Consider the following 27,269-nt stretch of genomic DNA (forward strand, 5'->3'; position numbering starts at 1 on the left):
AAAAACTTCTCACACATCTCCCAAAAGAACATCAGAAAAAGGCAGATCAATTAATACAGGAAGGTAAAATAATAACCAATACTTCCATTAAGTGTGCATTAGACGCAGCAGACACTGCAGCAAGATCTATTAACACCAGTGTCATGCTAAGAAGGCATGCATTGCTTAGAATCTCAGGATTCAAACAAGAAGTACAAACAGCCCTACTGAACAAACCATTTGATCAGAAGACATTGTTTGGTTCAAGCACAGACGAGACATTAGAAAAAATGAAGAAAGATACGGAAACGGCTAAGTCAATGGGAGCATTGCAACAGCCAACACACAGAGGTTCCTTTCGTAGATCCACCTATAGAGGGGGCTCAAAGAACACAGGAACGAATCAGCAATCCACATCTTTCACACCAACATCACCCAGAGGTAATTCAAGAGGCAGTTACAGAGGTAACAACAATAAGGGTAGAGGCCGCGGAAATAATAACAACCGCAACGCCTCAACACCAAAACAGTGACTTCATAGAGCTCCCCCCAGACCACATAACACTGGTCGGGGGACGTCTATCACAGTTCCTACCTGTCTGGGAAAACATCACGTCAGACAAGTGGGTGAGACAAATTATCCAACATGGTTATTGCCTAGAACTCACAGCTACCCCACCAAACATCCCCCCCAAACAGTGTCCAATGAGTCAAGATCATCTGACATTGTTAAGAGAAGAAGTTCTAGCACTTCTACAAAAGCATGCAATAGAGAAGGTCCCAAAAGATCAACAAGGAACAGGAGTATACTCTCTATACTTCCTGATCCCCAAAAAGGACGGGTCCCTAAGACCAATATTAGACCTCAGACCTCTCAATGCTTACATAAACTCGGAGCATTTCCACATGGTCACGCTCCAACAAGTACTCCCTTTACTGAAGAAAGGGGACTTTCTTTCTACACTGGATCTAAAAGACGCTTACTTTCATATCCCAATTCACAAAGCCCACAGGAAATACCTAAGGTTTGTGTTAGAAGGACAACACTATCAGTTCAAAGTCCTTCCGTTCGGTGTCACAACAGCACCAAGAGTGTTCACAAAATGTCTAGCTGTGGTGGCAGCACACCTAAGAAGACAACAAATACATGTCTTCCCATACTTGGACGATTGGCTAATAAAGGCCAAGTCAAAGGAAGAATGTCTTCACAACACACAGAAGACAATTCAATTGCTGCACCACCTAGGGTTCACGGTGAACTACAAAAAATCACACCTGCAACCAAACCAGATTCAGCAATACCTGGGGGCTACAGTAGACACAGAAAAGGCAATAGCATACCCCAACCCAATCAGAGTACAGACAATGGTCGGGTTAATACAAAGATTTCAACCACAACACTCACTACCAGCACGAGTGTTTATGCAACTATTAGGCATGATGTCCTCCTGCATACTGCTAATACCACATGCCAGACTACAAATGCGCCCACTACAAGAGTGTCTAGCGACACAGTGGAATCAGGCTCATGGTCAGATTACAGATCTGGTGTTGGTAAACGACCGGACGTATCGCTCTCTGAAGTGGTGGAACACAGAAAACATTTCCAAGGGACGGTCGTTCCTAGAGCCAATTCCACAAGTGATAATAACAGCGGACGCATCGCTCTCCGGATGGGGAGCGCATATGGACAGATACACAGTGCAGGGGAAGTGGAGTGTGCAGCAAAAGAAACTGCACATCAACTACCTAGAACTATTAGCAATATTTCTAGCACTAAAAGCTTTCCAAATGCAAATAACAGGCAAAGCAGTCCTGATCAGAACAGACAACATGACTGCAATGTATTATATTCAAAAACAGGGGGGGACACAATCTCTCCAACTGTCCAGACTAGCACAGGACATATGGAGATGGGCCATTCCTCAAAAGATCTACCTGTTAGCGGAACACTTACCAGGAGTTCAAAATCAAATAGCAGACATCCTAAGCAGACAGTCAGAACAAGTACACGAATGGGAGCTGCACGACCAAATACTACAGCCATTCTTCCAAAAATGGGGGCAACCAGAGATAGATCTGTTTGCCAATCATCAGAACGCAAAATGCAAAGAATTCGCATCCAGGTACCCACACCAACGGTCCCAGGGCAATGCACTGTGGATAAATTGGTCCAACAAATTTGCTTACGCGTTCCCTCCTCTACCACTAATTCCGTTACTGGTTCGGAAACTGCAGCAACACTCAATGACAATGATACTAGTGGCACCCACGTGGGCAAGACAGCCGTGGTTCACCACGCTGCTACAACTCTCACAAGTACCACATCAAAAGCTAAGGTTATTACCCATGCATCTTACACAGAACCATGGAGAAATAATGCACCCAGATCCCAAACAACTGAACCTAGCGATCTGGCTCCTGAGGTCATAGAGTTTGGGTATTTAGATTTACCACCAGAATGCATGGAAATCATTAAACAAGCAAGACGTCCTACCACCAGAGCATGCTATGCAGCAAAATGGAAGAGGTTTGCTATACACTGTAACAGTAAGCACATCAACCCTCTGGACGCATCCACTAAACAAATCATTTGCTATTTATTACACTTACAGCAATGTAACCTAGCATATACCTCTATCAGAGTTCATCTCGCAGCCATAGCGGCGTACCTACAAAACAGGCAACATCTGTCACTGTTTAAAGTACCAGCAATTAAAGCTTTCATGGAAGGACTCAAAAGAGTCATTCCACCAAGAAGACCACCTTCCCCAGTCTGGAATCTCAACATAGTGCTTACCAGACTAATGGGGCCACCCTTTGAACCTATGCATAGGTGTGAAATACAATTCCTCACATGGAAGGTGGCCTTCCTCATAGCTATCACGTTACTTAGAAGAGTAAGTGAACTGCAGGCTTTTACGATTCAAGAACCATTTATGCAGCTACACCAAAATAAAGTGGTTCTTAGAACAAACCCAAAATTCTTACCGAAGGTTATTTCAGCATTCCACATCAATCAGTCAGTGGAATTACCGGTTTTCTTTCCAAAACCACAAACCGTAGCTGAAAGAGCCCTACATACATTGGATGTTAGAAGGGCCATATTGTACTATATAGAAAGAACACAAACTTTCAGAAAGACAAAACAGCTATTTGTTGCGTTTTCTCCTACACATAAAGGCAATCCCATCTCCAAAGCGGGCATTGCCAGATGGATTGTAAAATGCATTCAAATATGCTACTTAAAGGCAAAGAGAACATTAACTGTTCCTCCTAGAGCTCACTCTACACGTAAACTAGGAGCATCTATGGCATTTCTGGGAAACATTCCACTAGATGACATATGCAAAGCGGCTACCTGAGTTACACCGCACACCTTCAGAAAACACTATTGTGTAGATGTGCACACAACACAACAAGCTAGAGTGGGATAAGCAGTATTAAAAACATTGTTTCAGACAGTTGCAACAGACACGGGCGACCACCGCTAGGGAGAGAACTGCTGTATAGTCTATTCATAATGTACCATCTGCAGCCCATATGCCTCGAACGGAATATGCTACTTACCAGTATGCATCTGTTCTTGGCATAGAGGGCTGCAGAGTGGTACATGCCCTCCCAGCCTCCCCGGAAACCTGTGTCTGTTCCAACATTATCTTATTTAGATACACTTACATGGGCACTCTTATCTGTATTCTACTATACTACTCCATCTAACCCTACTATGGCAAAACAATCTAAGGATGGAGCCGATGCCCATGCGCACTACCAACCAAGGGAGGAGTCACCAAGATACAAAAGACTCTCCAAGAGAAAAACAAAGTGCAATCATCCGAGCCCAACACCAGATGGCGATCTATTCATAATGTACCACTCTGCAGCCCTCTATGCCAAGAACAGATGCATACTGGTAAGTAGCATATTCCTTTTTTACTTTCTACTGTCTGAGGGAGTCTTATTCTTCTATTGTGACATGATGAGGCTTATCCACAACCTGCATTTTTCGTCATAAAGGACAAAAAACACCCAGTTTGTTGCTTTGGTAACAATTGCTTAAATTGAGGGTGAGTGCTCACCACCTACAAAAATTGAGCACTGGGCATCACTCTTAAATTATTGAAAACTCTTTTGAAATTGCTTTAACTTGTTTTCATCGATATACATTAATTTGTTCGCAGCGTTTTTATTACAAAATCAGATGATAAAAAAACGACAGTATTAAGCTCCTTAAATCTATTCTTATCAGCAAAACTATTTGATGGATACACTTGATGCGTGCTACAACGTTTTTAGTTTAAATGCAGATCGTATATATATATATATATATATATATATATATATATATATATATATATATATATATATATATATATATATATATATATATAGCATTGAACAAACGTGCAATGACGTTTGTTATGTTGTAAATAAACAATATGGTTCTACTTTGTCTGAAAGTGATGTTATTATTTGCTTGGTTTTTAAATAAAGTTTTTACTTTGATTATGGAAAAAGTCCTATATATATATATGTATATAGTGAGTGTTGCTGCTCTTTGAAATGTCAAAGGGAGCACTTAGTGTTTTTTAAAATACCCCTGGCTAGTGGAAAAAACAAACTTTATTCACTTCCCTAGCTGGGAATATTAAAAATGGGGTTTAATATTCCCAGCTAGGGAAGTGAATAAAGTTTGTTTTTTCCACTAGCCAGGGAATTTTTAAGTACCCTCAAACCAGCAATTCTTCAATGACCCTACCACTCACACTCACCTCACATAGACCTATTCTAAAAAAAAAAAACAAGTGCTCCCGATTAGTCGTAGGTAGTAGCACGCCCCGCCCTGTAGAGGGACGGGATGACCCCTATGATGAAGCATGACACTATGGGATTCATTGTGTGTGAGGGGTATTTTAAAAAACACTAAGTGCTCCCTTTGACACTTCAAAGAGCAGCAACACTTGAGATATATATATATATATATGATTTTTTCCATAATCGCAGTAAAAACTTTATTTAAAAACCAAACAAATAATAACATCACTTTCAGACAAAGTAGAATCATATTGTTTATTTATTATTATACAGGGGGTAGATACTACTTCTTATCCTATGTACTCCCCCTTTTGTTAGTTTTTTGTTTGTTATGTTGTGACATATGATTTTGTTTTTCACTTTTCAGCAGATGTATTGACAAGATTTATTTTTCTCCATTTTTAAACAGATCCTCACGATGATAATAAAATAGGTATAGATGGAATTCAGCAGTTTTGTGACGATTTAAACCTAGACCCAGCCAGTATAAGTGTCTTGGTAATAGCATGGAAATTCAGGGCAGCCACGCAATGTGAATTTAGTAAAAAGGAATTTGTGGACGGCATGACGGAACTTGGGTGAGTACCTTAACAGAACCAGTTTAATATGTTTCCTTAAACTGAATAGCGTGAAAGTAACATCCAATCAATGTGCTTATAGTACGACCTATGGCAGCATTTGTTAACGCAGAAAATCATGTTCTTGACTTCATTGCACAATTTAATTTGAAATTGTGTGTTCTTTACTGGAAACACACACTGGTGATGCTGTAGCAGGCCCATCCCAAGAATATATGAGTGCCTTTCCATTCACTGTTTTTATATAACACAATATTTCAATAGTTTAATTTTAGATATCGTATAGTTCGACAGCTGTTGACTATGAAAACGGGGCCTAGACCATGCCTTTTGACAATCAAACCTCCTGAGACATGACTGAAGTGTTTCAAACAATCTTTATTGAAATATGCAAAAAGATCTAAATAACCAGTGAGTAAAATTAGCATATTTTTAAACGATTTGTAGTCATATTGGTTAAATCGCATGGGGAGCAAAGGCGTCTAGTGGCTGCTGCTACCTTTAAATTAGGGGTGGGCGATACAGTCTGCTCCCCCGGCGCATTTGGCAGAATTTTGGCCACTCAGTGTTATGCTTGTAACACAGTGTTTCAGACACATTCCGCCAACCGCCGTGTGGTAGATTTTTACTCTCTCATGTGGCTCAAAAACGGTAAGTTGACGAGTGTAAGTGAGATTTGGCATCCTCTACCTCGATTTTCAGTTGCTAGGAGGGCATATGGCGATGTTTCTTCAATGTGGGCAGTCGCAACCCTTTCTGAAAGCTGCCACTTGAGTAGAAAATCCGCTTGAGCGGTGGTAAAATCAACTCAAGGAGCTACGCACTCGGTCAAGCTGAATAGAGCAGTTTGTGCTGATTTTTTTAGCATGGAGTCAGCTTCCAACGTTCACTCACCAAGGATCAAATGTATAATGTGGTACTTTCACAGTGCATTGTTCCCAAAAGTCTACTGGAGTTAGTAGAGCTTTCAGACTTCTGAGAGGGCTAGATGCTTTGTCGCTAGCAGTGAGCACGCAGTCCCAAAGGTATATCATGGAGTCTGGAGAGGGCCCTGCTACGTTTGGTTATTCCATATTCCCCCAGGGTCCTTTGGTACCCGGAATAATTTAACCCCTGACCGCGGCAGGCTAGCGACAAAGCATGCAGATTCGGCAGTAGCAAACACTTGTGGACTTTCGCAGTATGCTTGAGTATTCTGAGGCTAGGATAGGAGTGAGAGACAAACCCCATAGTGAAACTGACACCATCAAAGTTTGAGGGTGCTGATCAGACTTTAGGCATGTCCAAGGGGAAGCAACAAGAGGGTAAACCTTCTCCAACCCCTTCGAGGTTTTGGATCCGCTCCTGTTTATAAGCTTGTCCCTGAGAGATTGGGTATACTTGTCCCATTGAATCTCACTCACAGAACTAGAAAATGATTTGGAAATTCACTCATACATGAAGGAGACAAGCTGTGTGCCGGGACATTTGCAGTGGAACTCTGATAGTTGTAAGAGTATCTCTGCTTCAGTTACTGTGAAAGCAGCATGGTGACCTAAAAGAAGAACGGTACATGGTAGCAGCTCTTAAAACAGATGGGCCCACATCTTTTAAGGGATACAAGTGGCAAGAATCAGGACTAAGGAGAAGAGTCTCTAATAGGAGTCGAGCAGACCCTGTTAAAAATTCATAACTGCTATTTACTCAAGTTGTAAAATTGAGAAAATTGTTGCATCTATCAGTACAAAGGATAATATGCTAGAGAGTCTCACTGAAAGACTTGTTGGTTTTAGAATCCACTTGGTGTCCTGAAAATGTTTGACTTTAAGGGGGTCCTGCCTGGCAGAAGTGGAATAAATCAATAGCTGCATAGTAAACAGTGTGGTAGAGCTGGACACAAGAGAGGAAACGTTAAAAACACTTTCTGCGGAGCCCAAACTGAGGGTTTTGAGTGTCCTCTCTGTGATCCCTGCAGATCCCTTTCAAGCCAAAATGTATGTGGTAGTTTGGGGGTCTTTTGGATGGGAATAACTATGCAGAGTGTCTCCTGATTCTCAGGTTCTAAGGCACCCCCGTGAAGGGACCAAGGAAGCATACATGCCCAAGATGAGAAAATGAAGTGATTCTAATAAAAACAAGTCAATGTGCTTGGAATGACTGGTATGTACAAGCTGGACCTTGGGGAGAGGCCTGCTCTGCCCTTGGTGACTCCACCCCATCCGAGAGGGGGGGTTGGGCAGTGAAAAGGAAACTAAAAATAGCATGCATACTGTCAAATGTAAAAAGTTTCGTAGCAGTCTCTGTACAGTTTACTGCCCCCTACGGTATTCTACTGTATCACACGTTTTAGAAAAGTCTCTGCATGAGAATAACGACATAAAACATAGAATAATGTCGAGAACGAGCACAATCGATTAGTAAAATTAGAGGAGCAACAGTGATAAACGTATGCGCTTGAAAAGCATCGGTCATCAAATTAGGGACCGATTTTAAGAAAAAAGTTTCGGCATACAAGTTCAATTAAGTATCAAAACGTGTGCGATAAAAGAGCTAAGACAGTAAGCAGGAAGTGGGATAGGGGAGAAGGTGGTAAATGGTGTGCACTTTTGCGGCCACCTTGATGTTCTCAGTGGCCGCCCTGCTCATTGAGAACATCAAAGCGGCCGCAAAAGTCCTCCCAAAGGCTGCAGGCAGACAAATGGTGCGCACGCCCGGCGTACATGCACTGTGCCCGATCTGCCTGCAGACTTTGGGAGCATTTTTGAAAGCCCTTACTTAACTCTCGCAGAGCAACGCATGCGCGTTGGCTCAGCGAGACCTAAAAACTGAACAGTTTTTTTAGGTGCGTGATCTGAAAAAAGGAAGTATTCAATAGAGAAAACATATTCTACTGTCCCTGTATTAAGGACAAACTCAAGAGGAAAAAGGCTGTTTTCAATTGGAAGAACTGAACTTATTGGGGTTGCAGACTATGTTCCATTTCCCAGCTAAGCTTAAATATTTCGAACTGGGTAAACCATATGTATTCACCCAGGAGGATGCAGATTTTCTTAAAAGGGCCGAGGCGTAGAGATGCTGGTTGATGTTAGAGATTTAATTTCTAGTTGCATTTGTAGTCTGTAATGGAAATGCACTTAAGGGATGGTGTTTCTGTTCTTCGGTGTAGGCAGATGACAATAGATCCCAGGATTAAGTGGTCCTCAAAAGATTTTTTTTTTGTCCATTCTTATTCCTTCATGTTGCTTTTGTGTGTGGCCTTTCCCCCCTTGAGTTCACTTATAATGTGGTGGTTTTACCACCTGTTAATTGCTAACAAAAATTACAAATTGTGTGAAAGTTGTTAAGTTTGATATGTAACTGTGAGTGTGATGAGGGGAGTGTTGGACAGGGCTTTTGAGTTTTGTGGTGCTATTTCATGCCCTTTAAGTTTTCTTTGAAGTTCGTAAAAAATAATTTACTCCTAATAGGACTCCCAACAAAAGGGATTTTTACAGTTTGGTGCACACAGCCCATCTTATAAACATTATTGTAACATGTTTTTGCTGTATACCTCTTTGTGCTTTCCTCGGAAGGTGTAGACTATGCTAGAAGAGTTATTAGACCTCTACACCTTCCTTAACATTTGAAATGGCCCCTTATTGATATGGCCATTTTTTTCTAGAGATTACAGTCACAATGCCACATTGAAAGTAACATATTTTGAAACTACATATCTGGGCATCATGAAATGGTCCCATAATATGGCTGTGTGCTCCTTAATTTAAGTAACCAACTTCAGACACAGTGAAAGTATCCAGTCATGGGCCGTACCTGCACCACAATACATCTTACCTGCTTTGTGCTGAAGCTAACCATTCAATGCCTTGTGCTCACATTAGCCTTCTCAAACATTGATAGATTATCTTGCTAGTCATGAAGATCACTTACTTTCAACCCCCTTCTCCCTGTGTTACTGGTGCAATGTAGACATTGCATCTCCCAGTTGCATTGCACAGTTGGCACGATGCAAATGAGAACTTTGCATTCACAAAGCAGTTGGCTTTTTTGCCATACTGTTTTTTTCACATTAAAGTCTTTGCTGATCTGTCTACAGTAAAACAGTGATGTATGATTAACTGTTAGTTTTGACTTTTTCAGCAGGGCTACCCCTGGGCTTTTTGGCCTCCTGTTTTTGACCCCGCTTTGTTGGATTTAGGATTCTGGGCACGTTACCACTGCTATTCAGTGCTAACGTGCATGTGCTCTCCTGGTAGATTATGTAAATGGATTAGTGTTTCCATGTTTGGCTTATTTGATTTAATATTAAGTCCCTTTTACAGTGCAATGTGTGTGTCCAGGGCCTGTAAACCAAATGCTGCTAGTGGGCCTGCAGCACTGCACAAGCAGCCTTTCCAAGGGGTCTCTGACCTGCCACTGCTGTGTCTGCACACACTTCTCTTTTATCACTTGAGTCACCCCTAAGGTAGGACCAAGGTACCCCTATGGGCAGGGTGCAGTGTAGATGAAAGGTAGGAAATTTACTGATCATGAAATATAGCGTAATTCGTTTTTTACTATTGAAAGGTTACCTGTCCCATAGGATAGAATGGGGGGATACTTTGTAACATCTTAAAAGTGTAACTTTTCATTGGGACAAGATAGAGAAATGGAGTTTAGTGTGCCTAAACTCAGAATGTAAAAATGCATCTTTTAATAAAGGTGATTTTTATATTGTGTGGTTGAAAATGCTACTTTTACAAAGTAATTAAACAACAGGGGGTGGTTTAATTACTTTTACAAAGTAGGCATTTTCTTGCTTAACCATCCTGTGTGCCTCTGCTGGATTGTGGATTGCCTTTCTGACTTTGGAGTGACAGAGGCTGGGGATGTGCATTCATTGTAGACACCTAATGGGGTGGGGGTGGGGGGAGGGGTTGAGGTGTGTTTTGCCTCTCCTGAATGAGTCCGGGCTGGGCTGAATAAGACCTGGGCTGCATTTAGAGTATTGGAAGGAGATTTCCTTGCACCTGAATAGACCTGGTCTGCCTTACACAATGCTGTCTCCACTTCCTGCCAGGAATCTAAACCAGAGAGGAATGAACTGCTTTAGAATAGCACAGACACTCTGCCACAAGAGAACAAAGGAAAAGGCTGTATAAATATTGGGCCCAGAACTTTAGATTACTGCTGAACTAAGGAACCTTCTAGGAAGAAGAGCTGGAAAACTGTATGGAGGAACTACCACTTTGCTGCGTGCTATGCTGTGTTGGCCTGCTGCTTGCTGCTTCAGTCTTGGGCAGGGAAAGGACTGGATAGTACTTTCAGCATCCTGTTATTAGAGTTTTCTCCAAGGGCTTGAAGTAGAGATTGCCTCCTGTTGGAAGTCTCTGGGAGATAAAAGACTTCAGAGAACTCTTTTGAACTCCGAAACCTGCCAAGAAGAAGAGCTGGAGAAGCTGTGAGGCAGAACTACTACTTTGCTGTGTGCTTTTCTGTGTTGGCCTGCAGTTGCTGTTTCTGTCTTGGGCAGAGAATGGACTGGACTGAACTTTCTTCAACTTCTTTGTTTGAGTTTCTCCAAGGGCTTGAGGTAGAGATTGCCCCCTGTTCGATGTCTCAGGAACAGCAAAGACTTCAAGTTCATCAGCTACCAGCACTGGGAACTGTGAGTTTTGTGCTGCAACAGAAGGAAAAGTAACCTTATGCCGTCACCGATGCCGCTGGCTTTGTGCCCTTAAGGCACTGCAGAGGGTCCCTTCGCACCACAACCCTGGTCTCACTGATGACGACTATGTTCAACTCTGCTACCGAGCCTCTGCTTGCAGTGCGACCTGTGGACACTGTACTTCGCCTCGCTTCACAATGTGGCCCTGGTATCCCCGAAGATGCCACTGCACACCGACATGGACGCCGCTGCTTGCACCGTGGTTTGAGGGCACTGCTCGTAAGTTACTCGACGCACCACCCTCATCCTTCACCATAGTCTTGGTCTACAGACGCCATTGACTCGGGTTCGCCAGCATTCGACAGAGCTCCCGCAAGGACGACACTGCTGCTTGGACCATGACCTGCCAACACCGCGATGAGCACCACATCAATTCGCACCATAGCCCTGGTCTCACCGACGGCGCTGTACCACCGTTACTGAGCTACTGCTTGCACCGCGACATGCGGGTACCGCATGCCGCTCTGCTGTACTTCACACGCAACCCTGATACCAGCCGACTTCAACCACGAGGAGTTCGATCTGCAACACTTGTGACTTCAAGGGCGCGACGACTCCAGCACCGACCTCCGAAACCGACTCCTGCCGATGCAAGCTAGTCAAAGCTCAACGAGAGGTCCCTGATGCCCTTCATTTCTAAAGGCACTGTTTTCCGGGTCTTCCTGGTATCGTAGCTGGCCTAAGACACCACGGTCAGCCAGAACTGTTTGGATTTGTTGTTCACAACGCCGAGATAGCCCTGTTCGAAGCTAACCAGCCATCTACTACTGAATCATTAGCGCCGGGAAACCCTTTGTTGGGTAGCTGTTGCGCTATATAAGTTAAATAAATAAAATTAAAATAAAACCACTTCAAGGAACTGTATTTTAAGTCTATTTTGATTACTGATATTCCTGAAAACTGTAAGGTGGATTTGTTTGATCGTTTTTGGTCTTGTTTACACAGATAAAATATTGGTTATTTTTCTAAAACTGGTGTAGTTTCCTTTTGTAGTGTTTTCACTGTATTACTTTTGGTTATGTGCAAATGCTTCACACACTGTTTCTGAGATAAGCCAGGCTGCTCGTGCCAAGCTACCAAGGGGGTGAGCAGGGGTCATTCAGTAGTGTATTCCCCTTATCCTGACTAGGAAGCAAGGTCCCTACTTGGACAGGGTAACAACCTGACAACGAGAGACACCCATTTATAACAATAACTTACTATTTTCTGCTGGATAGATATCAAGTAGCATAAATTAACAAGTTTGCCTACATTTGGCAGATGTTCACGTACATCACATTCTGAAAATACCATTTACTTATACCGGGTTGCATGTGCTATCAGACTGAGACAGTTCGCATTTTAATTGTAGTTTTGTTAGCCTCTATTAGGCTTAGTGATTTTAAAAAGCTTGAACATGAGACATTCTTTAAGTTTAAGGGATAATGAATCTAGAGAAACCAGTCATTAGCATCAGAGATATAAATACACATGTGCATTCTGCAGTTTTTACTCCAGTGGCAACAATTGAATTTTAAAATTGGGTGCTTCTTAAATACTCACCTAGTGTTATGCAACAAACACCAGCAGGAATGGCAACAGATTTCCTAAAGGAGAAGTTGAAACACATCGAGACATATGCTTTTTTGCCAGTAGATCAGAGGGCATTTGATGAATTTTTCTAATTCTTTAGGGTCTATCGAGCAGGCATATTCTCTCTCTAGTAGATGTTTGTGGGTGCAAGATCTCTTTTTTTCCCTGTCCCATACTTTCCAGACCTTTGTCTCCCTGGAACGCATCACCGCCCCCACTCAATGAATATTTTGTATTTACTTAATTATGACTTAATTCAGCGTTTTACCCACATTTGTCTGAGATGTGGTGGGTGTTCCTGATTGTTAAAATAGTCTCAGGATGGGAGTTGTCATGTTTCCATTAATTTGTTATGTGTAACTTATCACTTTCTTTTGTTTCCCCATAGTAGTATATTGTCACTTGTATAATATAACTGAAAATCTACTTGAAAACTTAAACAGCTATACAGATCTTATAGCAGGTTTAAAGAGATGAAGCGGGTTTAGACAACAGTTATATCCTCAAGGTTACACTGATCTTAAACATTCTTGCCTTAGATAGCAAAGTAAAGAACAGGAATAATAATGTAATGAAAAGCTATTTGCATGAACCATGCTCCCCCACGAGGCAATATGGTAACTATAACAATCGGGATGTACATTCTCGGACCAAGGAAATGAAGCTGTAACATCAGCAATTTTTTTCCTGAAAGCAAAATGAATAATCACTCAACTTTCATCTTAAATTATTTTGGATATACTGAATTTGACCCATACTGTCACTCAGTATGCTATTTTAAAGCTTTATATACCAAGTCAAATGCCCATATACCTACATACGTTTTTGCCTACACACTAGTTCACAGGCTTTACTTTATGTGCCCATGTAATACATCATTCCTCAAACCCTCCCAAAAAAGATGCCTAGGTTCACTGTTCCATGGCCATGTACGCTCTTGTATTTCCATGTGATGCTGTCATATTCCTGGCAAGCATTATGCACTGCATTTGATTATCCCATACCCTTATGGCTGGGTACCAGTGCCATATGACAGTAACAGCTTTAATACGCCTGTGATCAGTCTGATATACCTACCTACTCAGATCATATGCCAGCAACAGCTTCCTATGGCCAGTGCATATACCTCCAATATTCTCTTGTACCGTCTTTATATGACAAAAACACCATGCATTGTTCTTCTACAGTATTGCATGCCAGCGTTCAATGAGCATAGACAAGTACAGCCTCACATGCCAATGTAACATCAACCACTACAAGTCTTAAAACGCTTTATCTTCTTACATTAGCCTCCCAAGTACAGCATCACCCATGGACCTACACACTTGTACCTCCACATAGGATCTCTTGTACTTTCATTGTCTCTTGTCTTCTTAGTGTGGTTCGATTTGGGATTTGGGGGGTCTGGGTCCCAATCAAAGTCCGCCATCTTGTGCCTCATGAAGCCTGCTGATTTTCAGATATCTTTTGTGTCCCAACAGGCATTTTCAGTCAAACCAATGGATAGTGGTGTAAGGCTCGGAGAGTAAAAAAAAGGGAAAGCAGTTTGAGTCTCCTCTTCCACATAGCAACAAGCAGCTTCTCTGAAAATGACTTTTTGTATTTGTTCTGTGTCGTTAATATAGCGCACACTGACTTTGTTATGGCTGAGCAGCACATTCTGTAGTCCTGAGATTACTTTCTCGCCGATTCAGAGGTTTCTAGCGCACACCAAAGTGCTTGTGGAGATGTGCAATTAGTGAGTAAAAGAGTGTTTCTCTTTAAAATCAGTGTGCCAGACATAGTGAGTTGCTGGTTTGAAGCTTCAGGCCTGAAGACTGTTACTGGTTGCTTAGGTGTCTTCTCATTCAATTTGCATGCCCTTTTTGTGACTAATATCTCGAGTAACTAGGAAAGGAATCGAAGATGGCTTCTGGATCGGACCAGCAAGGTCAGATCGGTGGCTCCTTTTCAGGGGAGCTAGGGCCTGTCTGAAGCAACCAGATCAGTAGTGTAAAGTCGAAGGATCGTCGTCACAGAGGCCACTAGCCAACGGGCAAGTGGCCGGACAAAGCGTTGAGCAGGAAAAATGCAAAAGGGGCTGGGGCTTCTCAATCCCCAATGCACAGCTTCGAGGGAGCCTCGGGAGCTGCACAGGAAGCACTTCGCTGGCTTTCCAAGATGGCGGTCTCACGTCGCCTCCACGGGTCTCATCTTTGCTAGGACTGTGGATCGGGCTGTTGGAAGTCTGGGAGTCCAGGTCTTGTCGGTCTCTGTTGTTCGAGCTCCGGCGGGAGCAACGACAAAGAAAACCTTTGAGCGCTGATGGTGCCTGCTTGCACAGGGTGGCCACTCCTTGACCACAAGTGAGATTCTTCAGTCTTCTACGTCGAGTAGGATGTCGGAGGGTCCAGAGTTTCGTATCAAAGTTTCAGTCAGGATGATCTGCTGTGCCATGGCACAGCTCCTACCTTTATTCCAAATCAAGGGGCTGGATCTCCTGCTAGGTCCCTCCTATGAGTGGGACCCAGGAAGGGGGTGGTTACACCCCTTTCCCTTTGTCCAGTTTCGCGCCAGAGCTGGGGCTGGAGTGCCCCAGCACCGGTTTGAACTGGGCTTTGCCTGGGACACCTTGTGTGCCCCAGGCAGTGTCTAGTTTCATTCAGCCCTCCCTGCCCCAATCCACCATCTCCTGGGGTGGTGTAACACCTCCCTGTGACAGGAAACCTTTTGTCCAGGCCTCCCCTGCCGGCGTTTCGGTCAGCAGCAGGAGGTCAGACTTGTGTCTGTGGCAGCAGCTTCCATTTTGTGGTGCTGAGGCTCTGGTTAGATTTAACTGCGTATAAGGAAAGTAACATGTCTTCTCCCTCTAGAAGGGTGGAATGCTACCCCCGTCGCCAGGACTGGCGATGGGGTAGTATTCCAAAGTGTATGACACCTTATACAACATGTTTTGATAAAGCCAAACCATAGTTGGCATTTAACCGCAAGGTTCATAATGCACTTATGAGTATATGATATGGCAATATCCCAGAACAGCTATAAGGACATGGTTCCGAAAGCTGAACAGGCTCAGCTCATGCTAGAGCACCATCTCACGTAAAACCAAGCACTCTGCCTCCAGGATTGTTAAGGCCTGCCATAGGAGTGACTTATAGGTGTATATGTGTCTAGATATAGGTTTAGACATAGGTATACTATATCTAAACAAGGGGTGATTACACCACCCTGCCCCAGCTGAGTGATCAGCCAGTTGTGTCAGTTTGGATGGCCAGCCAGGGGTGGCAAAAGATATGCTGCAGCCCCTGGTAGGCCTTGGATGCACCTATAGTACACTGTACAGGGGCTGATATGGTGACCCAATACCCAATTGGTAATGTACCTAAAGTACATGGTTGTGAATTTAGAGAGAGAACAGCAGGGCTGTGGGTCTGATTAGCAGGCCCACAGCAACATTAAGTCGAAAACCAGTGAAGCAAAAAATGGGGTGACCATAGGAAAGCAGACCCTACTCTCCTACAGTGAGGGATTTACAGTCAATGCTTTCCTGGTAACTGGTTTGCAAAGCTCCTTGATACATTTTTCCCTTCTGTTAATTTGTTGAAGCTGTACTGAAGGCAAGAAGCATTCTCAGACCGGTGTTAGCCATAATTGACACCAAAGTGTGCAATACCTTATGCCGTCATAGTGAAGTTTATTACCTTGAGGACAATCTGTAAGATAGTCTCACAATAGCCAAAAGCAGCAGTTAGTACCAGGCCTCCTTCTGTGTAGTGATATTTTTATGAAAGTGTTGCACTCCACACACTCCGTTTCTTCCTTTTAAAGTATATCTAGGATTTTTACTTTAATCAAGAGATCATTTTCTCTGGGGGAAAATGTGGTGTAACCGCCAGAGCTGCCGACTTTGGAACTGGGGGAGCCAGGTTCTTGTCTCGTGTCGGCTCAACATCTTGTGATTCGGGGAAAATCACATAATCTCCCCATGCCTACAAAAAACGAAGGTGCCCGTGCAATTGGTGCTCATGTAAAGCATTCAAATACCTCTGGTGTGAGTTCGCGTTATTTAAAACTGCAAAAAAGAAGTCTCACTTTAGTTTAGAGAGTAAACTCTACTCTTTTTCATCAGTCAAGGCTTACATTTGTTAGAGGTTTTCCGAACTAGAAGATATGGGGACTTCTTCCAGCCTGTCCAGGCACACAAACCTTCAGAGCTTATATTGCATTCTGGGTGTTAGCTTTTATTCTTTCATTCTTTAACCTGTCGTACAATAAGATTCTAATAAAAGTTTTGCAAAAACAACAAACTGCTTTTTGGCGTGTTTCATTTCACAGTACGGCTTCTGCTTTTACTCTTTTTGTCTGCATTGAACATCAAGATCAAGACACCTAGGGTTTAAGCAGGTTTTGGGAAGGGTGATGATATGGCCTTATAGTGTATTGAATAAAGTACCCCCTGCTTGTATATAAGAAGGATATTGAAAGTAATCCCGGCTAATTACATAATTTCCAGATTCAGACCTCATGTTCATTTGGGATAGCCATTGAAAAGATGCCTTTTTGAATTCAGACAACTGGTCTGCTACTGTTTGCCTGGTTCCTTCTGTGAAATGTTAATAAGCTATAGAAAGGTGAATGTACGGTAAAACCATATATTCATCAATGAAATATCTTCTCTGCTTTAGTCATGGAGTTCTTTCCATTCATAGCAACCCACCACAACTCTGGTAAAGTTGCACCACGGATCTGAAGTTACAAAGTAATCATTTGTAGATGGACACAGAATGAGACTCCTAGAGAGGTAAGAATAGGGTGCACGCGTGAGCGATTGACATCACCAAGTAGATCTGTGGCTGCATTACTCAAAGTGCCCCAGGGGGCACAACAGGCGTTTGCAGCTGCTTTGCGCACCCCGGGGCACTTTGGTATTACAGAGGGAGCCTCAGACCCTTGTGCGGCCCCTTCTGTAACGCCGATAGTGCTGGCGCACATAAAGTGCAAACTTTATCTTCAGGGGGTGTTTCCTCATTTACATGGGGGCATCCCCCATGCAAATGAGGGAATCCCTTTGCCTCTGTGCCCACGCCCTATTACAGATGCAGAGGCAAAGTAGCTCTCCGGAGGCGCACTGACAGTGTGCCACCTAAAAGGTGGTGCACTATCGGTGCTCCCCCTGAAAGTAGCCCTCTGGAGAGGGACGAGGGGGTCCCGTGGACCCTCAGACAACCTCTTTAAAAGTGCAGCCGGTTTCCCGCCTGCACTGTGAAAAGACAGAGCGGCTTCAAAGCAGCTGCTCCATTTTTCACATGAATGCGCTGCCCACGGGGCAGTGCGAGTTCATGGCTGCCCTGGGGAAGCACATGTTATGTTATGTTATGTTATAAATTGTTTATATAGCGCCTATCACCGCCGGTCTCTAAGCGCTTAACAGAAGAACATAACACACTGTTACCCCACACCCTCTGCTGTCTCCCCAATTAAGCAGGAGTCATTGCCTTTCTGAATAGGTGGGTTTTCAGTTTTTTTTTTTAAGGGTAGTAGCTGTGATTCTTCCTTCAGAGTGGCCAGGAGCTCATTCCACAATTGCGGGAGAAGCACAGACAGGGCCCTACCTCCTCTGGTTTTAAGCTTAAACCTGGGTTGAATCAAATTGAAAGTTTTTTCTGGGCGCAGAGATCTACCAGGAACATATCTCTTCAGACGTTGCGTAATGTACTCTGGGGCTTTCCCAAAGAGTGCCTTATGGGCCACACAGAGACACTTAAACTGAACTCTGAATTTCACCGGAAGCCAGTGCAGCTTCTGGAGCAGGGGGGTTGCGTGCGAATTTCTGGGCAGGGAGTAGATCAGCCTTGCTGCGTCGTTCTGTACTACCTGCAGCTTCCTCAACAGCTTCTGTGGCAAGCCGAGATATAGGGCATTGCCATAGTCGAGTCTTAAGATAACTGTGGCAGATACGATCGATTGCAGGGTGGAGGCTGATAAGATGGGGACTAGCTTTCTTAATTGCCTCAACACACCTGTGCAAGAGCCAACCACAGCTGAAACTTGAGGGGCCATCGAGAGGTCTGCATCGATCCTCAGACCCAGTCTTTTTACCACCATCCCAGGAGAGGGAGTAGTTCCTAACTCTGGGGGCCAATACAGGTCACCCCAGGGATTCCCTCGGTTGCTGATCACCAGCACCTCCGTTTTGTCAGCATTCACTTTCAACAGATTGTTAGTCATCCAGTTGACCGTGAAACTGAGCAGGTTCCTCACTGATTCCTGGGCCTCTTTGGTGTCTTCCAGCTGAACCAATAGCTGGGTATCGTCTGCGTAATTAAAGATTTTGCAATTCCTACGCATAAGCTCCTCCACCAGCGGTTGTAAATAAATATTAAAGAGCAGGGGGGATAGTGCCGACCCCTCGGGCACACCCCATGTCACATCACTAATCCCAGACAACTGGTCTCCCAGCTGCACCCTCTGAGTTCATCCATCTTAATACAGCGCATTTTCCTTTATTGCGCTGGGCGCACCTTTTTAAAAGGTATGCCCAGCGCAATTAAGGAAAACGCGTCGCATGTATAATGCGGCCCCTGGAGGTCAGTCTCTTATACTGGCTTAATACTGCTACTGTAACATGGAGTGTAAGTATGAAAATCGAGTTTTCTTCTCAGTGAGTAGTGGTTTCCTTTGGTCACTGGCTAATGTACTGAATGTGTCCAGTAACTATTGATATACTGCTGCCATTCCTACTGTCTGTGATGAAAACTCAGTACAGAGGTGCTCTCAATTTTCACTTGAAACAGTGCTGTTCGCAAGATAAATAAACTTAACAGGCACATGTCCTCTCTTGAACCGTCTGACCTCACAGTAGAAAACACCGCCTTAATTAAAGGGTTTGTTTTAAAAAAAAAAAAAAGTGGTCTAATCCTGTTTTTACTCTAAATAGTGGTTAAGAGCCATCGTCAAAAAAGTGGCATGGAATGTGATCATTATGATAAATGACATCTGTTGTTGTTCAAACGTGCAATATACTACCAGTGTGTAGATGCACATCACAAAAATGCTTCAGCATCCTGTTAATGAGTCTGCATTGACTACATCAGTCATGAATCTGCAGATTCAGAAGCCCTGCTATTGAGATGATCTTAGTTGACATTTGTTCCTTTTTAATTGAACAGTTGTGTGACTCAGGTTTGTAGTGAACTGGCGTTAAGTTATTTAGTTCCTTTTTTTAAATGTGCGTGTATGTATGTGCTGGTGCTCATGAATCACTGTCATAGCTCTGAAGCAACACAGTTCCTCAGTTTGAGCCCGGAGAAAGATGTATTGTGATCCTCCTAAAGAAGCGGTAAAAGAAGAAGGGTTAAGGTTTTTCTGTTTTGGAGTGTAGTAGGTGGTGAGTGTTGAGAACTTCCTTGATGATGGATGAGGCATTCCTTGAAGGGAACTCTTTTCTGAAATGCTGTACGGATCGTACACAGATCTAGCTTAGGAAGGCTTTATTTGTGTGGCATTTTTTTTGCTTTTTTTTTAAATTTCTCCATTTTCAGCCTGGAAATTTTTGCTCCTTCCAGTGAGTTCACCTGCAGATATTTTTGGAACAAATCCCTCCTCACCTTTGGTGGACTGACCGCCTTCTTTTTCAGTTTAGGACCAACGCGAACACCTCCCCAACCCCCCCTTTTAATCTGTGGAGTAAGTTGGTCTTGGATATACCATAAGGGAATTTTAAGAATGCCTGATTGAAGGCTATCCGAGCAACTCTGATGGTATGCTGGAGACGCTGAATGAAGTAATTCGTGACACCTTAAATAATAGAATGCCAACAAAACAAAAACCTCATCTGGAAGTTCTAGACCCCAAAATATCTAGTGTATGCATAGCTTAAGAGAGATTATATTGGAAACTAGACCGGCTGAATGGGCCTGGAGAAATTCTTAACCCAAATGTGCGAAAAGAGTTTTTAAAATCAGTCCAAATAAATAGTTGTTTGAAAGGTCCCAAATAGGCCAAACTGAGCTGTCTCTTTTGAAAAATTCAATCTGTCCGATAACTCCTCTCTCTCTGTTATATCATGTAGACATTTAGCAAACTGTGTCTCTTCTGACATATATTTCATAGGTAACTAGTTTCCTATTTCTCTTGAAAGTTCAAAATCTATAACACTTTAGGGACATATTCTCTTCTGACGGATCGTGCACTTATCCATTCCCAGAGAAATGGTTGGAGCCTTCCTGCATATCTTAATTTAGCTCATATTATGTTGTTCTAGCCTTCATTACAAGCAGCCAAATTTTCTCCCCAGTGGATCCCTGCCCTGTAGTAGTTAATTTGTCACTGGGGCTTGCATTAGGAGCTATGTGGCACAGCTATGTAATTCTAGCGTATGATCTGAGGTGGTACCAGATTAGTTTTAGGGAGGGGTGGATTGTCCACTCCTGAAAGCCTGTCCTTGGCCCTAGTGGCATCCATAACTAACTACCAAACGATTATGACATGGAACAGAAAATCTCTCTCTGGGGTGTGTCATGGTTGAAATACTTGATTTAGTGGGGCTGTTACAGGACTGCTCATTTTGGATCTCTACACTGCATTTAACATGGTGGACCACACCTATCCTTGTGCTTTGAAAATCTGTGCCTACTGTGTCCCACTCGAGACGGAATGATCTGAAAGGTGTGCCTGCCGATATCTGGCTTCTAAGCTTCAGAGAAGTCTCCCATCTCAGTTTGAGAGATTTCGAAAATGGTCTGGTCATGCTATAAAAACTTTTATTTTTTTTGTTAAGGTGTTTACATTGTATTTTAGGGTATATTTCTGTCTTCTTGCCATGGAGCCTTTTATGCAGGAAACATATAATGAAATGGGTATTCTGAGTGGACTGTACTGAAAATGATTGGTGCTAGGAGAGGTCAAGAGCTGAATGAGTGTTGACACGCCATTGTTTATTTTTAGGTCTTGCCTAGGCGGCGCTTGCGCAGTTTCATTGAGACATGCTGGATTCAGGATATGATTAATTCAACAACAACAAGGGACCCCAAAATTAGTCAGCAGGGACCTCGGGGAGCATACTTTTTATCAAACAACATTGGTCCCCAACATTGAGAAATTTCAGCAAAAAATAAAATATAGACGGAGTCAATCTATATTTTTAGAAAGGCATGTCCAGCCGGACAGTGGTCTTTCAGAGTTTTTACTCAGAATTCATGTATTCAAATCACATGAAAATACCTTCCAACAATCAACCAGTGTGGACCACAAGCCTGTGTCCAGTACCAACAGAGCAGGTACAAAGGGTTGATATAGACAGCAAAGAAGGGCTTTGTAAGGCGAAATCAGGTTACTCTATTAACAATACAAATGTACAGAGTATTTCAACCATGCACTAGGCATCCAATAGTAATCAAAATTCGGTTTCAGTGCATACAAAGTCGACGGCGTTTCGGACCCCTAGTAAATCTCAGGGTCCATCATCAGGACAGATACAATGAAAAGCCTTTAAGCAATTAAGCCTCTAAATGCCTAAAGGGGGAGAGAAGAAATGTTCACATTAAGTACAGGAACAGCGTTAACAAAGTAAAGAGCATGATAGGAAACCAGTGACTTCAGTGATAACAAAGTAAAGAGCATGATAGGGAACCAGTGACTTCAGTGTGCCCAGTGAGCAGCGCAGCACTAGTCATCCTATCACGTGACCTACGGTGGTTTGTGCATGAATACTCTAAGATCAGGACCTAGTGAACAGCCATGGTGCTGTGAGGAGGGCGGAGGTTAGGTCAACACGGTAGTGAATGTTGTAAGGCAACACGGTAGTGAATGTGCCCAGTGAAGCGGACAAATGCGGTCGAGACCGTCATCGCTCAAAGGGGGGAATATACCGTAATAAGTGAGTGACAGATGGTTTAAAAAACGGAATGCGTGATGTTATCCGTGGTGGTTGGTAAAGTATCGACGGCGGGAGTAAAATTAGCACACAAGCTTACCGGAGCACCTCATGGTGTAAAGGCTCGTCCCTCGGTAACGGAATAAATAAACGTACACCCTGGACCGGCGAAGGAAGAGAATGAAAGCATTAACGCGGTCAGCGTATAGGGATTGGAAACAATTAACGCGGACAGCGTGTGGGTGTATAACTTACCCCAATCGGGTGGCGGGAGCCGCGGAATAAAGTGGAATCCGTCGGCAGCCAGGAACCTGGGAATGAGGAGGGAATTACTAAAGTGCATCAACGATCAGCATGGGTGGCGAGGGAGATGGGGATCCGCTTACCGGGTTAGTCGGTTGAAGGTTCAATTTCCTGGCGTGCTCGGAGCAGAATAGCTCAGCCGGCAATATAATAGCTTCTGATTGGTCCAAGGGGAGGGCATAAAAATAGATGACGGACTCCCATAGGCGCCATCTTGGGGCAGTGAGGGAGTGATGGTATAAGTGGTGACGTGAAGGGACAGTGACATGCTAAAAAAGCATATTAATAGTGAGGTTAAAATGCCTATTTACAGCAGAATTCACACAGCCCGAGTTCTAAACAAGTGACAAACTTGACAGAAAGCATATAGACAGTGCAGTTTAAAATGCATATTTACAACAGAATACAGGTCTGACTGCAGGGAGCACCTAGTTCTAAATAAGGGCAGTCCATTCATCTTGAAGGTTGAGTCCAGAGTTAAGACTATCAGTCTTCAAAATCCATTTAAGTTCCTCTCTGTTCAAGAGGCGGGTGAGATCACCGCCCCTGGGTGGAATGATGATTTGTGAGATAACAGTCCAGCGGATGTCATTTTCCGAGGGTCCTTTCTCCAAAAAATGTTCAACCAAAGGGGCGTTGGGTGTTTTACACCTGATGCGGCTACGATGTTGAGAGATCCTCAGCTTGACCTTCTGCTTAGTTTGGCCCACGTATATCAAGTTACAGGGGCAGAAAATGGCATACACAATGTTCTGACTATTACAGTTGGTAAATGTTTTATGTGCACTTCTTACATTGTTATACACAAATTCCTTGCCATCAATAGAAAAATCACACACAACGCACGAACCACAACGAGAGTGCCCAAGGAGTGGGGGTAATTGCCAGTGATCATTAAGAGTTACATTTCTAGTAGATGGTAATGCTGCCCTCACCAATTGGTCCTTAAGATTTTTATTCTTCTTAAAGGCAAACAGGGGGGTGTCCCAATTCAGTACCCCTGAGTTTAAAATGTGCCAGTTCTTTTTTTTACACATTTTTTAACCTGGTTGGAAACTGGGGAGTAGGTAGTAACACATACCAATTTTTCAGTTGGTTGTTTGGGTTTAGGCTCAAGGAGGGTTTCGCGTGGACAGTACCAGGCTCTTTTCATAGAGTTCTTAATTAGGCGACGTGGGTACCCCCTGAACTGGAGTTTCCCTGATAGTATGTTGGCCTCACAGAAATAATCTTCCTTTTTATAGCAATTCCTTCTCAGTCTCAAGAACTGAGAGTATGGTAAACTGTCCCTCAGGGCCCTGGGGTGACAACTGTCATAACGTAGCAATGTGTTCCTCTCCGTGGATTTGCGGAAAAGGGAAGTGTACAAAATGCCCTCTTGGTGTTGAATATTTAGATCAAGAAAGGAGATACTATTTTGGTTGTGAGTAATAGTAAAGGTAAGGCCATTGCAATTGTGGTTCAGCCAATGCAAAAGACCATTTAGTTCAGAGATAGTAGTTGAAATACTCTGTACATTTGTATTGTTAATAGAGTAACCTGATTTCGCCTTACAAAGCCCTTCTTTGCTGTCTATATCAACCCTTTGTACCTGCTCTGTTCGTACTGGACACAGGCTTGTGGTCCACACTGGTTGATTGTTGGAAGGTATTTTTATGTGATTTGAATACATGAATTCTGAGTAAAAACTCTGAAAGACCACTGTCCGGCTGGACATGCCTTTCTAAAAATATAGATTGACTCCGTCTATATTTTATTTTTTGCTGAAATTTCTCAATGTTGGGGACCAATGTTGTTTGATAAAAAGGATTCAGGATATGGGCATGAAGCTCTGCCCACTTTCCACCCATATTTTTAATTGGCTCCTGCCCCTGTCCTCTGTAAATGGTGGCTTTTCATTTGTTTTATAGGCTTTGTAGTCCTTCCTTAGTACCGCCTTGTCTCTTCTTATAACCTCCAATGAGAACACCCCATGTTACATGTGTTGTTACTCCCTAGGTTTTAATTACAGCCTCAGAGCACTATTTTCTTAAAAGGCTTCAGGCAGGACACACGTTGGTCCTAAGCAAGGCTGGCAGTGGTTACTTTACTCACTAGCACATCTCACATTTTTATGAGACCTTTATAAATTCCGCTTCATCAGCTCCATACAGAGAACAACCTAATCAGAATTTAATATAATAATTCTTTTGTCACATTTCAAAGCGACTAATTTGTATATGGACATAGCTATTTGAATGTCCTCGTAGTTCTGTCTTGCTTGTAATGCATTATGGGTAGGGTGGATATACCATATCTTTTGCAGGGTGCAGTATCATATGTGGCCAAGAAAGGTCCCAGGGGACTCTTCTGGCCACATATGGTACTGAACCCTGCTACATAGCTAGGTAAAAAACATTTGCATTTATAATGCCAATAACTCCAACTTTGCAGGGTGCCGTACTTTATGTGGCCAAAATAGGTCCTATAGGACCTCTTTTGCAAACATATGGTAATGCACCCTGCAACATTGCTAGGTCAAGAACATTGCCATTTATAATGCCAATAACTCAAACAAATGCAAGACCGTTTGCATTTCCAATACAATAGGTCTTGCATTTGTTAACCCTTTAAGTGCTGCGAACGTCCAACGGTCGTCGCATGCACTACCTCGCTAGTGCTGTGCACGACCGTTGGACGTCTGAATCCCGTTAGCGCGATCGAACGTCCGCACTGGGGCGGAATGTTCGACGCGCTAAACGGGTTAAAGTTGGAGCTGTTGGCTTTGAAAATGCCAATATTTTTTATTTTTGCTTTTTCATACCATTGGCAATAGTGCTATGCAAATATAATAAATCCATTGCAAATAAAAAAAAAACAAATGTAAAAAACATTGTTATTTTCAAAGCCAACTGCTCTAACTTAAACAAATGATTGACCTAGTGCATTTCAAATGCATGTTTTAAATTTGTGTGGCATCCATCCAGCTCGCTGCATGTTGACCTGTTCCACGCTCATCGTGTGCTTCTATGTCCGTTGTGAATAACTGCTTGTGTGGCTGCCTATCTGTGTATGAGTTGCTATGTCTTCTTTGTCTGGGTGCCTGTGGGTCTGTGGATGTGTGAAAAGGGTGTTTGTATGCCCATTGGTTACGTTTTAAAAGTACCTGCAAGTGTTTTTTTTGTGTGCATTGGGTGCCTATTTTTGAGTTGCCCTGTGTGTTGTCGCCTATTTCTCTGAGTGTCTATTTGTATGCGTCTGTTATGTATACTCTGTGCAGAAGCTAAACCTTTGACTTTTTCAGTGCTGGTTGTATCGTATTGCAGATGAAGGTTAGGTGGGGGATAGATTGCTGGGATGCTAAGTTGTCTGGCTGGGAGTTGGCTTTCTTAAGCAGTGGGAATCTCCCATGTTTTGTGAATGCCATGACCACTCCTGTGAGTGAGTCGTTTACAGTCTAGAAAAATTGTGTGGGCAGTTCTCCGGTGAGGCATTTCAGGATGATCGATGGGAAAATATCTTGGTTTGCAGTTACCTTGAGAGCAGCAATGGCTGCATTTGAGAGGTTCTCAAAGCTGGGCTATTTTACCATTTTGTCTGGTGATTTGCTTTGTGTTGTCTTGTTGACCTTGCCAGCAAACAATACTTTAATGGCGTTGCGTTTGTTTTCCTAGTGGGTTATAGGTGTGTCTGGCATGTGGTTGATGAGGTATGATGGCTTAACCCGAGGGCTCCATTCTCAGGTTTGCTGGGTGGTGAAAAGATTGCACAGCAGATCGTTTAAGCTATTTCAAAGAAATACGTCAGTTGGGAAAAAGGCTGCTACTTCTCACAATTTTGCCATTTTTAAAAGATGTGTTTGCTCCAAGTAAACGGTGGGGTAATGTCTGTCACAAAATTGTCACTATTGTGCATCTCTTATTCAACAGGTGCGACAGCACGGAAAAGCTGAAGTCTGTATTGCCAAGATTAGAACAAGAACTAAAGGATGCACTAAAGTTCAAAGACTTCTATCAGTTTACATTTAATTTTGCTAAAAATCCTGGACAGAAAGGTTTAGGTGAGTAAAAAGCATACAACGAAAGCTACAGGCGGTATTGTCTAAAGTTTCAAGTGATTATAGAAGCATGCTGCTGTATTTGGAAGCAAATAAATGAGAATACCAAAATGACAAAATTTCTCCTTAGCTTTGTAAATTTGTAAACTTTTAGACATAAGTGACTTAGAGTAGGTCCGAATAATCAGTTGAGTCTTAAAGTTTTTCTATATTTGTAAAGAGCTAAAACCAAGGCTCAGAATACGCAATAAATCAGGTTAGAATGAAGTCTGATTTTTACTTGTCTCCTGAAAGTCATAAGGTCTCTTGTTTCACTCTTATTGTGGTCACTGAACAGGGGGGGTCTTAGAGCTTGGTACAGAGATTGGTAATTGAGGAAGTAGTAGTTGTAGTGGTAGTAGTAAATGAGCAGGTAATGTGCTTCAATAATGTTCATGTGTTTTTAGATTC

The 27,269-nt window shown here is 43.0% G+C and overlaps 1 protein-coding gene across 6 annotated transcripts in view; it reads left to right on the forward strand.

The window, feature by feature from the left end:
- Positions 1 to 27,269, forward strand: part of DCUN1D2 (defective in cullin neddylation 1 domain containing 2) — a 230,305-nt gene that overhangs the window by 110,506 nt on the left and 92,530 nt on the right. For all 6 annotated transcript variants that reach the window (XM_086934703.1, XM_086934698.1, XM_086934697.1 and 3 more), the window contains 2 exons: positions 5,204 to 5,372; positions 26,692 to 26,822. In XM_086934703.1, coding sequence (XP_086790829.1) covers positions 5,204 to 5,372; positions 26,692 to 26,822 — 300 coding nt within the window. The remainder of the gene's footprint in view (positions 1 to 5,203; positions 5,373 to 26,691; positions 26,823 to 27,269) is intronic.

The sequence above is a fragment of the Lissotriton vulgaris genome, chromosome 8 (genome assembly GCF_964263255.1).
Source record: "Lissotriton vulgaris chromosome 8, aLisVul1.2, whole genome shotgun sequence".
In the NCBI taxonomy this organism is placed as follows: Eukaryota; Metazoa; Chordata; class Amphibia; order Caudata; family Salamandridae; genus Lissotriton; species Lissotriton vulgaris.